General features: G+C 38.2%; 1 protein-coding gene across 2 annotated transcripts; it reads left to right on the top strand.

The window, feature by feature from the left end:
* The first annotated feature begins 2,495 nt into the window (after window positions 1-2,495).
* On the top strand, window positions 2,496-12,440 carry LOC140766589 (endoribonuclease Dicer homolog 1). 2 transcript variants are annotated; one of them, XM_073106012.1, is made up of 19 exons: window positions 2,496-3,840; window positions 3,914-4,027; window positions 4,676-4,886; window positions 5,028-5,422; window positions 5,507-5,732; window positions 5,901-6,073; window positions 6,177-6,299; window positions 6,474-6,634; window positions 6,716-6,949; window positions 7,112-7,262; window positions 7,369-7,551; window positions 8,604-8,765; window positions 8,840-8,935; window positions 9,031-9,659; window positions 9,839-9,939; window positions 10,016-10,215; window positions 10,389-11,303; window positions 11,385-11,549; window positions 11,646-12,440. In XM_073106012.1, the coding sequence occupies exons 1-19, from the start codon at window positions 2,911-2,913 to the stop codon at window positions 12,195-12,197; spliced, it is 5,721 nt and encodes a 1,906-aa protein (XP_072962113.1). In that variant the 5' UTR covers window positions 2,496-2,910; the 3' UTR covers window positions 12,198-12,440. The 2 variants fall into 2 exon arrangements, with proteins under 2 accessions (XP_072962113.1, XP_072962114.1); XM_073106013.1 differs by having other exon boundaries at window positions 3,705-3,840; window positions 4,717-4,886.
* Window positions 12,441-13,286: the final 846 nt, after the last annotated feature.

Below are 13,286 nucleotides of genomic sequence, written 5' to 3'. Positions count from 1 at the left end.
TACGTTAAAAAAAAAAACTAGTGATAATTTTCGTCCCGTTGAGCTGCCACTAGATCTTAATGTTATTAATGCACTAAAATAATTAAAATATATTTAAATTTATCGTAACAAATATTATCAATTTGGGTGAGCCGCTAATGGGTTTTAATTGGTCTAATAATTAAGCGAAATGTCCCATCCTTCGACACGAATCCCAAGAGGAACCGAATTTATAGCTCTGGTGAGGCGCATCTCCGAGGTCTGTCAAGTCCGACAGACATCCTTAAATTGCGGGATCCGATCATCCCCTCTTTACACACAACCAACCAGAGACAACATTCCAACAATAATTTCTGAAATTATTTGAAAGGAAAATAGACGAAGCGTGAGTTGGCAGAGTACAGAGCCTGTACCCTGTTTGGATTTTAATAGCCGATCCTGGCAGCCGTGTCTTGAAACCCACAAGTCTATCAAACACGGAGTCAGTCCCTCGTCCAGATGCTCATAAACATCTCCACATTTAATGCCATCAATCTCCGTACGTGGGAGAGAAAAGAGAAAGCTTGCTAGCTCTCAGACTTCCCATGGAGTTATTACTCCTGAGAGAGAACTCTCTCTCTCTCTCTCTCTGTTTTTTGCTCTGTTTGTTTCGATGCCGGTGTCTTATATGTATGATGGTCTCCAGCTGTATTTATTTTCATGCAACTGTACTGCACAACGGGCAAGGGCAGTTCGTCGCAATTAATTTGTCTTTTTTTTTTTTAAAAAAAAGAGAGAGTAAAAAGGCATCGAATTCGGATCCTATAGTTATGCGCAGTATCCACTGGATTATATTTGGTTCGACTCCGGTTCGAATTTTGGAATACTTACACCAAGAGCTTCAGCCGTCACCGCATTCATCCGTTGTCTATATATATATATATATAGACTCGCTAAATTATAAAATATTTCATCCACAATTTTGCTCATTTGTTTCTTGTTAATTGTCCTCTGAAAATATGTGACTCACATAAATGTTTGGATATTATAAGGCAATTAAAAGATTTTTTATAATTAAAAAATCAAATACATTATGTAAATATAAGCAGCAGTACTAGGGTCTATATGTAATTATTTTTGAAGTAAATAAGACTAAAATGTGATAATATATAGAAACTACTATGATATTGTATAAACTATTTTATTTATTTGGGATAAATAAAATTTTTAATTATAAATATTTGTTAGAGGTTTGGTTGGAAGTAGAATGATAAGACGTTAATCATGATAGTTATGATAAGTGATAAAACTAATAACATTAATTTTATTATATTTGTCCTAGTTTAATATGAATATATATTTATTTTTTTAAAAAAACCAAAATATTAGAAATTAAATATAAAATTTAATGTTTTTATAACTATTATATTATCGTATCATAGATTTTTTTAGAATTTTTAATAAAACATAATTTAATTTAATTCATCGTAACTATTGCGATATAAATACTATCACAAATTGAATTCAAATAGATATTTAGTATTGGCATATTTTCACAGCAAAACAATTTTTAATATATTATATTATAATCATATTACAATTCAGTGATTTGGTAATTATATTAATTTAGCAATATATAATAATATATTATAATTCAATAATTTAACTTTTTGAAAGAGGCAATTCATTAATTTAGAAAATTAGGATAAATGGTGAGATATCGACATTTTCTCATCTCAATTAAAAACTAGAATAAAAATATCCGGATAAATAGAGTTTATTTATTTTCTTATTCTGACAATAATTCTATGAAATAAAGAAGAGTTTATCCCGGCTAACCTCACTTATTCTAACTAACAAAACATAATAAGTCCGTCAGTTGGTAGTTTTCAATCTTACAATGGAAACGCAATCTTTCAGGGGTAAATTTGATATTATCAAACTTATTGAACGACCAGTTGACCACGACCAGTTATACAAAACCAACTTAAAAAATAATTTAGATTAAATGAGGGTGTGAAATGAAAATTCCAAGACATCCATCTAAGTTCCGAGTCCGGACACCTCGACTGGCCGGGAACAGTTACTCATCTACTCACGAATGGGAACCAATCTAAAAAAGATTTAGATTGTATGAGGGTGTGAAATGAAAATTCCAAGACATCCATCTGAGTTCCGAGTCCGGACACATCGACTGGTCGGGAACAGTTACTAATCTACTCACGAATGGGAACCAATCTAAAAAAGATTTAGATTATATGAGGGTGTGAAATGAAAATTCCAAGACATCCATCAAAGTTCCGAGTCCGGACACCTCGACTGGCCGGGAACAGTTAGTAATCTACTCACGAAGCGCATTCCTCCTCTTCTTCTCCCGTGTGAACGCAACCGAACTCCTTAGTCCTTACACGAGCAATCCGCCGAACTCCCTCGCAGCAGTTAAACTAAACCACCCCATCCCCACACGTGCGACCAAAACCGCCTCTAAACCTAAATGGTCTTAAAATAAAACCGCCCACCCACCCGTCTCTCTCTCTCTCTATTCCACTCGAAATAAACTCGAATCTGCCCCCCACCTATCTCCGATTCCTCCCTTTCTCCTCTCCTTTTGCTCTTCCCCCCTGCTCCAATCTCTCTCAAGAATCCATCCCAAAGAAATCGAGATAAGAAGCGAAGAGAAGGGAGAGAGAGAGAGAGTCGCGTTGATACACCGATCGAATCTTCATCTCGCGAATAATATCTCGACCTCCGTTATATTTTCAGTTTCTCTCCTCAATTCTTGCGTGATTCGTACGGTATATCACCGCCCTTCTCTCTCTCCTCCTCCTCCCCCTCCTCCTACTTCTCCGTAGAAGAAGAAGAAGAAGAAGAATAAGAAGAAAGGAAGTCACTTTTCTACTCTTCCACTCCTCTTTTATTACTCTTCCTAGTTACTTGAAAGTTGTGGCAGATATGGGAGACGACCCGGCGGTTAATGGAAGCCACTCGACCTCCTACTGGTTCGACGCCTGCGAGGACGACCGCTTGGTCGGCATCGACTTTGGCAGCGCCGCCGACTTTGACCCTTCCTTGCTCCCCGCATTCGACAACGGCTGCGACGATGGGTTCCTCTCCGAGATCGATCGCATTCTCGAGAGCATCAACTCCGAGCAAAACCCAGCTCCGCCACATCCACCACCTCCACCGCAGCCCAAGATCGAGGATTCGAAGGAGGAGGTGGCTGCGGCGGAGAATTCGGCGGTTGTGAATTGTACTGTGAATGGAAAGGTGGAGTCTTTGGATAGTAGCAAGAGGGGTAATTCTATTTCTAAGAGAGATGGAAGCTCATTGAATGGGCATTGGAGGAATGGGAAGAGGATGAAGGAGGAGAGAGGAGGAAGGCATAACTGGCGGAGGTTTGCGCGCGACCGGGGGGAGGATTGCGGTGATCGGAGGAGGCGGGATGGTGATTGGGGCCGGAAGAGAGAAAGGGATGGCGGTGGGGATAGGAGGGAGAGCAGGGGGTATTGGGAAAGGGACAACAAGTCCGGGAAGGTGGTGTTTCGCGTCGGTTCTTGGGAGTCGGAATATGACAGGGAGGGAAAGAGGGTAAGACAGGACAGCCTGGAGAGGTCTAGGGCAAATTCCGAGAAGAAGGCGGAGGAGACGGAGGAGGAGGAGGAGGAGAGGAAGGAGAAGCCAGTGGAGGAGCAGGTGAGGCAATACCAGCTTGAAGTGCTGGAGCAAGCCAAGAGGAGGAATACGATTGCGTTTTTGGAGACAGGGGCGGGAAAGACACTCATCGCGGTGCTCCTCATCAAGAGCATCTCTGAGCAATTGCTCAAGGAGAGCAGGAAGATGCTGGCCATCTTTTTGGTGCCAAAAGTTCCTCTTGTTTACCAGGTACTAATTCAATATCTATAGATTATTTTTTATATTTTGGTATATTGTTGCTGAGGGAGGGAATCCATTACAGCAAGCGGAGGTCATTCGGGAGAGGACTGGTTATAGAGTCGGACATTATTGCGGGGAGATGGGCCAAGATTTCTGGGATGCTCGGCGGTGGCAACGTGAATTTGAATCTAAACAGGCAAGTATTTCTTTTTTCATCCAATTCTTTTTTATTCATTTTCTTGCTTCTAGATTACTAGGTAGATATATGACTATTTCTCTGCATTCTCAGTCTTGTAAATGTAAATAAGTCTTTACTCGAAATTGGATGGATAATTTAGGAGAAGATGGAATCAACTGCTTACTTTTTTAGTTCCTCTACGAATAATTTTATGTGGTTTGAATAGTTCACCAAAGGAAAATGACTTTGCAACTATGGTGTGCTTGTTTAAGTATGTGAGAGAAACTGGCGTTGTTTATTGGAGGGTCTTATGTGCAAGATAAACTGCATAGGATATCTTCTCAGATTGGCTTCCAGCCAAGAAACTACTTTTTTTTTCTGTAATTAGAAAGAGAAAAGTCATCCACCTAGTGTGAGTTCATTCATTCCTTTCTTTGTGGTTTTTGTGTATAATAAACTTGGTTCATTTTCTTCCATCAGTTTCCTCTATAGCTGAGTTTGCAAGTTCAGCTGAGGACATTTTCCTAATGAAATTTTGGACTGAAGTATGAAAAAATGTTGATGCATATGGTGCTATTTTTTTATTATCTTTTTGAGAAACAGCAAGAGACCTTCATACTTCATCGAACAAGATATTTTGCATTAAAAATGAGTCCTTCTTTGCAGGTATTAGTTATGACAGCTCAAATTTTACTAAACATCCTCAGGCACAGTATAATTAAAATGGAAGCTATCCATCTTCTAATTTTGGATGAGTGCCATCATGCTGTAAAAAAACATCCATATTCTTTAGTGATGTCTGAATTCTATCATACAACGTCGAAGGATAAAAGGCCAGCTGTTTTTGGTATGACGGCTTCTCCTGTCAATTTGAAGGGTATGGTCCTTTGTAGTTTCTCTTGCATAATTTTATTTCCATTTGTTTCCTTTATCTGCTAGCCCTACTGATATTCATTTTTCACAATTTTAGGTTTCTTGTATCTTGTTAATACAAAGTATCATTTTTTTCTCGGTGCAGGTGTTTCTAGCCAAGAGGACTGTGCAATCAAGATCCGGAATCTTGAGAGCAAACTAGATTCTATAGTTTGTACAGTTAAAGATCGAAAGGAACTGGAGAAACATGTTCCTATGCCTCTAGAAATTGTTGTCCAATATGATAAGGCAGCTACTCTATGGTCCCTGCATGAGAAAATTAAACAAATGGAAGTTGCTGTTGAAGAAGCTGCACTTTCTAGCTCTAGAAGAAGCAAGTGGCAGTTTATGGGAGCTAGAGATGCTGGATCAAGAGATGAGCTGCGCCTGGTGTATGGTGTTTCTGAAAGAACTGAAAGTGATGGTGCTGCTAATTTGATTCAGAAGTTGAGAGCTATAAATTATGCCTTGGGTGAACTAGGTCAATGGTGCTCCTATAAGGTACTCAATTGTGCCAAGTAATCAAGTAGGAAAACATTATTACCATATCATCATTTTTAACAGCTCTTGTAAAACTGTTTTCAGGTTGCACTGTCATTTTTGACAGCTTTGCAGAATGATGAGAGGGCAAATTACCAACTTGATGTCAAGTTCCAAGAATCATATTTGAAGAAAGTTGTTACTTTATTGCAGTGTCAGCTATCTGAGGGAGCTGCTCCCACTGAAAATGATACCAATGTTGCAGATACATGCAATGGTGACAGCCATAGCATAGAAGAACTTGAGGAGGGAGAGCTGCCAAACAGTCATGGTCAGTGCTGCCATGTGCTCATCTTCTGAAAGCAGATGATATCCAAGTTTCATGTCTGCTATCTAGATTAGTCTTTTTTAAGTTATAGTGCTTGAGCAATGGTGATGTTCTCTTCCAATTTTGCATAACTTCATCTGACTTTGTTTGCATTATGATACACTCTTGTAGCTGTTTCTGGTGGTGAACATGTGGATGTCATCATTGGAGCTGCTGTGGCAGATGGAAAAGTTACTCCTAAGGTGCAGGCTTTGATTAAAATACTTCTTAAGTACCAACAGACAGAGGATTTTCGTGCTATCATTTTTGTGGAGCGAGTTGTTACTGCATTAGTTCTTCCCAAGGTTAAATTTTTAAGATTTTTATTGTTCATGTATGCTGCATTTCCAAAAGATTTATTTTTGTAATGAGCTTGAATCACTTTATTTAACTTTTATACATATCCAGGTCTTCACAGAGCTTCCATCTCTAAGTTTCATCAAATGTGCAAGCTTAATAGGACACAACAATAATCAGGAGATGCGCACATGCCAAATGCAGGATACGATTGCTAAATTTCGTGATGGTCGGGTATGTTTTTCTGTTCCAGCAAATTCTCTTGATTTATGACTTAACTTTTCAAGTCTGACTACCATCATAGAATTTATATGTTTTATGTGAAGTTTTAGCATGTGTTGACTTCTTAAGTGTAGAAGCACTGTAACTGATAAGTTGCAGAAGTAATTTTCTGCATCGAACGTGCAGGTTACTTTATTAGTAGCTACCAGTGTTGCTGAGGAAGGACTTGATATTCGGCAGTGCAATGTAGTTATTCGTTTTGACCTTGCAAAAACTGTTTTGGCCTATATCCAATCTAGAGGTCGTGCACGAAAGCCTGGATCTGACTACATATTGATGCTTGAAAGGTACATGATTGGAATTTGAGGCAGGTTGTTTGTATTGTTACTAATGTCTTGCTTTGCTAAACTAAGTTAATGTGCTGTCAGGGGAAATTTGTCACATGAAACTTTCTTGAGGAATGCCCGTAATAGTGAGGAAACATTGAGAAAAGAAGCTATAGAAAGAACAGATCTCAGTCATCTTAAAGATACTCCTAGGTTAACTCCTGTGGATATATTACCTGGTTCAATGTATCAGGTGGAATCAACAGGTGCTGTTGTCAGTTTGAATTCTGCTGTCGGGCTCATCCATTTTTACTGTTCCCAACTACCAAGTGACAGGTACTTGTTTTTGTTGGGATCTTAGTATATTGTCTCTTATTACATGACAAACTTCGGTTTCATATTTATGAATTATTTGCTTTTTATTAGATCTTAGTATATTGTCTCTTCTCACATGACAAACTTTGGTTTCATATTTATGAATTATTTGCTTTTTATTAGATATTCAATACTTCGTCCCGAGTTCATTATGGAAAGACATGAGAGGCCGGGGGGCTCAACTGAATATTCATGCAAGCTTCAGCTACCTTGTAATGCTCCATTTGAGAAGCTTGAAGGTCCTGTATGCAGTTCAATGCGCTTAGCACAGCAAGTATGATGCCTTAAAAAAATCAGAAATAAAAAATGTCTCTAGGTGATGTAATGTGGCATAGTTAACATTAGAATGATGGTGAACCCATGTTATCTTTATTGTGCAGGCTGTATGCTTGGCTGCTTGTAAGAAGCTACATGAGATGGGGGCATTTACAGACATGCTTTTGCCTGACAAGGGAAGTGGGGAGGAAGGTGAACAAGTTGGGCCTAATGATGAAGGTGATCCTCTTCCAGGAACAGCACGACATAGAGAGTTCTATCCTGAAGGTGTGGCAGAAGTCCTGCAGGTGAGTTCATTTTAGACTGTCAACTTTTTCACAATGCTAATGTTTGTTTGAAGCATCTAAATGAATTGCAATCAGACAGTTCTCTGTGGCAAACGTCACCTTGTTTGACTAAGCTATGGATTTAAAAGAAATTAATTCACTTTAATGATTTGATTTCTATAGCAAATTCATGCCCCTACATTTACCATAGCCTTGCGGGAAAAAGCTAAGCCAAATGATAGGTCTGGCATCTTTGTTTGTACACTCTTTTTAGCCTTCTTCTGTTTTCTTCGAGTTCCGTAAAGTTTTTGTCTATGATGAGTTAATACTGAGAGAAATCTGCATGCTTATGCACATAGAGCCACAGATGTACATGTATACTACAATTAGCAAATAGTGCTGTTTTAAGCTACTCTTTGGATTATCGAATAACCACAAGTTTTTGGTAAGTTCCCTTTGATTTCGCAAGCATAGTCATGGAATAGGTTTTTCCATGGAACCGAGTTTCAATCGATCCTGATCCCAGGCCGATCCCTGATCAATATTGAGTCGGGATTGGCTATGTTGGCTGATCTTGCCCGATGAGAGAGAGAGAGAGAGAAAAATAAAATTTAGCTTGTGGCAGTAAGAGAGGAGGAAAAGAGATAGGATTTTTTTTAAGTTGATACATTTTAAAATTTTGTAGGCTTCATATGCAAGTAGTTTTTATTTTCTTATTTTATTGTCATTTTTTCTAAGTCTTTATAAATTTGTCTGCATTTTAAAGTATTATTTATGATTTTAGTTATTAAAAAAATAATCCAATCCGATATGAGTGCGGTCGATACAGTTGATACGGCCGGTATTTTGTTTTTCCGAAAGGTTGCTCTTGATCCTGATATTGCGTTTCGGAACCTTTGGTGTTTCCCCTCTTTCTTGTTGTATGACTTCTTGTTGGCAAAGCAATATTCTATTTTATAGCAATATGCAGTACTTTTCCCTGAAGATGTACCCTTTACCATTATTTCTGATTATTGTGAGATTTTTGGTTAGAAATTTATCTGAGCCTCCGAGAGTTTCTTCTTTGAACACAGGGGGAGTGGATTTTATCTGGAAGAGATGGCTGTCATGATTCTCAATTGTTTAAACTGCATATTTATGCTGTAAACTGTGTTAATGTTGGGACTTCTAAGGATCCATTTCTTACACAAGTTTCGGATTTTGCTGTCCTTTTTGGCAATGAGCTGGATGCAGAGGTATATTGAACTATCATTTAACACATTTGAATATGGAGATTTTGATATGAATCTCTCATACAAGTTATTTGCAGGTTTTATCGATGACGATGGATCTCTTTGTTGCTAGAACAATGATAACAAAGGCATCTCTCGTCTACCGGGGTCAACTAGAGATAAAGGAAACTCAGGTTAGTTGCCCCGTCAATATTTTTAGCATATATAATCATATGAATGGCAACTTTTCTGATATTCGTATTTATCATTTTTGATACTCTCTGTTTAGCTTCTTTTGCTGAAGAGCTTTCATGTTAGACTCATGAGCATTGTGCTTGATGTTGATGTTGATCCCTCAACTACTCCATGGGATCCTGCAAAAGGATATCTTTTTGTCCCACTTTTAGCTGAAAGCTGTCTTCATTCTGCAAAAGAAATTGACTGGACTTTGATCGAGAACATAGTGAAGGCTGATGCATGGATGAATCCACTTCAGAGAGCACGCCCTGATGTTCACCTTGGTACCAATGAGCGAACACTTGGTGGAGATAGGAGGGAGTATGGATTTGGAAAATTGCGTCATTGTATGGCTGTTGGCCAGAAAGCTCATCCTACGTATGGTATCAGGGGAGCTGTTGCAGAATTTGATGTTGTGAAAGCTTCTGGATTAGTCCCCAGCCGTGATACTATAGGATGCGCTGATGATGTTTATCTTACTCGAGGCAAATTATTTATGGCAGATTCTTGTATGGATGTGAAAGATCTTGTTGGGAAAATTGTAACTGCAGCACATTCAGGGAAAAGGTTCTATGTGGACTCAATTCGGTTTGATATGAATGCAGAGAATTCTTTCCCGAGGAAGGAGGGCTACCTAGGGCCGCTAGAATACAGCTCATATGCTGATTACTACCGGCAGAAGTAAGAAGATTATTTCTTAGTTGGACATCTATATATGAAGCTGTTATCGCTCTATAACTTGAACATTGGGATTCTATTAATACAGTGATATTTTTGTTGTTGGTGGCATGCTGTGGCTATGGCTGTCAGACTATTTAGTGTTTTACTTTTACATCTCATTTCCTTTTCCTGACTTGCAGATACGGGGTAGAGTTAATTTACAAGAAGCAGCCTCTCATACGAGGACGTGGTGTTTCATATTGCAAGAATCTTCTCTCCCCTAGATTTGAGCATTCTGAGGGTAGTAATATCCATCCATATGTCTCTTATTTTTCCCTTATGCTCCTTTCTTATAGAAGTTGGTTTTCCACTCACAGCACGAGAAGGTGAATCTGCAGAAAACCTGGACAAAACATATTATGTATTTTTACCACCTGAACTCTGTCTTGTTCATCCACTCTCTGGAGCCCTTGTTCGTGGTGCCCAAAGACTGCCCTCAATAATGCGAAGAGTGGAGAGCATGCTTCTTGCGGTTCAGCTGAAGGATACCATCAAATATCCTGTCCCTGCAGCAAAGGTACCTCCTACACGATCGTTTTTCTTCTCCATGCTTTTTATACTACCTTAAGAGAACATCTGGTCATCTGCAGTTATGTTTATTCCTCTTATGTTATGCTTTAGATGTTAGAAACCATTCGTTTGCCTCTTATCTGCTTATTCTAGTCTAATTGAGAGCATATTCTCCCGCAGATATTAGAAGCCTTGACTGCTGCTTCATGTCAGGAGACTTTCTGCTATGAAAGAGCAGAGCTGTTGGGTGATGCATATTTGAAGTGGGTTGTTAGCAGGTTTCTTTTCCTAAAATATCCTCAAAAACACGAGGGACAGCTGACCAGAATGAGGCAACAAATGGTGAGCAATATGGTTTTATATCAATATGCCCTAAATAGAGGGCTTCAATCTTATATACAAGCCGATCGTTTTGCCCCCTCAAGATGGGCTGCTCCAGGAGTGCTTCCTGTTTTTGATGAAGACAGCAAAGAATCAGAATCCTCCATTTTTGGTGAGGAATCTCCTGTTGTTGAGACTGAAGTAGAAAAGGATTTCTTTGATGATTTCATCGACAATATCCGAGAAGATGGTGAAATCGAGGGTGATTCTAGCTGCTATAGGGTTCTGTCTAGCAAAACTTTAGCAGATGTTGTTGAAGCGCTTATTGGAGTCTATTATGTTGAAGGTGGGAAAAATGCTGCAAACCACTTTATGAAGTGGATTGGGATTCAAGTGGAGTTGGATTCTCAAGATATTCCTTCACCAAAGCCTTACAACATACCTGAAAGCATAATGAGAAGTATCGACTTTGATGCACTTGAAGGGGCACTGAATATCAAGTTCGAAGACAGAGGCTTGCTAGTTGAAGCCATTACACATGCTTCAAGGCCATCATCTGGTGTTTCCTGTTACCAACGTCTCGAATTTGTTGGTGATGCTGTATTGGATCATTTGATTACGAGGCATTTATTTTTTACATACACCAACTTGCCTCCTGGCCGACTCACAGACTTGCGAGCTGCAGCCGTAAATAATGAGAACTTTGCGCGGGTTGCAGTGAAGCACAAGCTGCACGTGCATCTTCGTCATGGGTCAAGTGCACTGGAGGCACAGGTTTGCACTTTTGTTTTACAATCTATGATTCATTATTATAGAAAATTTGTCCGAACCTTTTCTTTTTGGTTCTCTTTGAAGATTCGGGACTTTGTGAAGGACGTTCAAGAAGAGCTTCTGAAACCAGGCTTCAACTCTTTTGGTCTTGGAGACTGTAAGGCTCCGAAAGTTCTTGGAGACATTGTAGAGTCTATTGCTGGTGCAATTTTCCTTGACAGTGCACGTGATACTTCAGTAGTCTGGAAGGTAATCCTGAGTTCTACAGCAATGACTTATCAGAAAGCTTGCAACAGATCTCCGTAAAAGTTTCCAATTAATATTTCCTTATACTTTTGCTATCAGGTATTCCAACCTTTGCTGCATCCGATGGTGACCCCAGAGACTCTTCCAATGCATCCAGTGAGGGAGCTCCAAGAGCGATGCCAGCAGCAGGCAGAGGGTTTAGAGTATAAAGCAACACGGACAGGCAACATAGCTACTGTTGAAGTTTTCATCGACGGGGTGCAGATTGGTGTAGCTCAGAACCCACAGAAGAAAATGGCACAGAAATTGGCTGCAAGGAATGCCCTCGTCGTCTTGAAGGAGAAAGAGGATGCATCAAAGAGGGATACAGAGAAAAATGGAGAGAAGAAGAATGGAGTTCAGATGTTCACGAGACAGACCCTTAATGACATCTGTCTGAGAAGGCAGTGGCCAATGCCCCAATACCGATGCGTCAATGAAGGGGGCCCTGCCCATGCTAAAAGATTCGTCTATGCAGTGCGTGTTAACACATCCGATCGCGGATGGACTGATGAGTGCGTTGGGGATCCCATGCCTAGTGTTAAGAAAGCCAAGGACTCCGCAGCTGTTCTTCTTCTCGAGCTCCTTAATCGGTGTTATCCTGATGGCTAGTAGTTTTGTTATTGTTATTGCTCTAGTTAATGTTGTAATAGTAATTTATACTGTATCCATCTAGTTATTTCTGACCTCGGCTCAATGGGTTGAAGAGCAGAACCAGAGCCTTCTGTGAGACGGGAGGGCTATTTTTCATACGAGTGAATCGTTGTCTAGGCATTAATTATTTATTGTTTAAATTTGTAAGAGGGAAAATATGCTTGAGGTACTTTGTAAGCATCCACTATTTTTCACGTTTAACACAGCTTTGTTATTGTCTATTATAGAATAAATATTTTAATTTTGAATATCAGAAAAAGACATTTAAGTTATTATAATATTTAGTTTAATGTTAGTATAAGAAGAAATAATTTATTTGATATGATATAAAGCTGATATTAAAGTATTAAAAAACAATAAATTTGTATCGAAAATGAGATGTTTTATATGAAATAATAAGAATACTCTTAATTGAACGTAAATATATTTATTTAAAATTATAATATTTTCTATAATAGTTACAGAATTAAAATATTTTTTATACTCACTAAAGGAAAATAATTACACTCAGAGGTAATTTTAAATTAGTGCGAGATTATAATTCTGCATTATATTCTTATAAGTTTTGCTAGAAAAAATAATCATGTATTACAATAATATTTTTGAATACTATAGGAAAATAACTGTATAATATAAGGCAATTTTTGACTATTACGTAGTTACAAGATTACACCGCCAAAATTAACCTCGTATTGTAATAATATTTTTAAATGTTATGAGGAAACAACTATGCAATGTGAAGTTATTTTGTAAGAATGCAAGCTTAAATTTTTTTATAATTTTTTGAATAATTTTTTTTAGTTTAAGATTAAGAAATAAAAAGACGGAATCTCAAGTGTGAGTAAGAGACTAATATTTAAGAGCTTAATTATAGTTGAGGTGATGTATAATTAAGAATTATTTAATTTAAAAATAAAATAGTAATTATGAGTTAATGTTAAATTATTTTTTAAAATTGTATAAAATAAGATGAGAAAGAATGATGAATTACTACACTGTTTAGTTATTATACTAAAATAAGAAGATTTATTTTAGAATAAAAATATT

Source organism: Typha angustifolia, chromosome 9, assembly GCF_048772165.1.
Source record: "Typha angustifolia cultivar Huaian chromosome 9, ASM4877216v1, whole genome shotgun sequence".
In the NCBI taxonomy this organism is placed as follows: domain Eukaryota; kingdom Viridiplantae; phylum Streptophyta; class Magnoliopsida; order Poales; family Typhaceae; genus Typha; species Typha angustifolia.
The sequence above is the reverse complement of the archived record's forward strand: the minus strand, read 5'-3'. Positions and strand labels throughout refer to the sequence as shown.

Excerpts from the sequence above, each read along its gene's own strand:
- LOC140766589 (XM_073106012.1), top strand. The coding sequence starts at position 2,911 with ATGGGAGACGACCCGGCGGTTAATGGAAGCCACTCGACCTCCTACTGG. Across the intron at positions 3,841-3,913 it reads AAGTTCCTCTTGTTTACCAG|CAAGCGGAGGTCATTCGGGA; the intron begins GTACTAATTCAA and ends AATCCATTACAG. Across the intron at positions 6,635-6,715 it reads TACATATTGATGCTTGAAAG|GGGAAATTTGTCACATGAAA; the intron begins GTACATGATTGG and ends ATGTGCTGTCAG.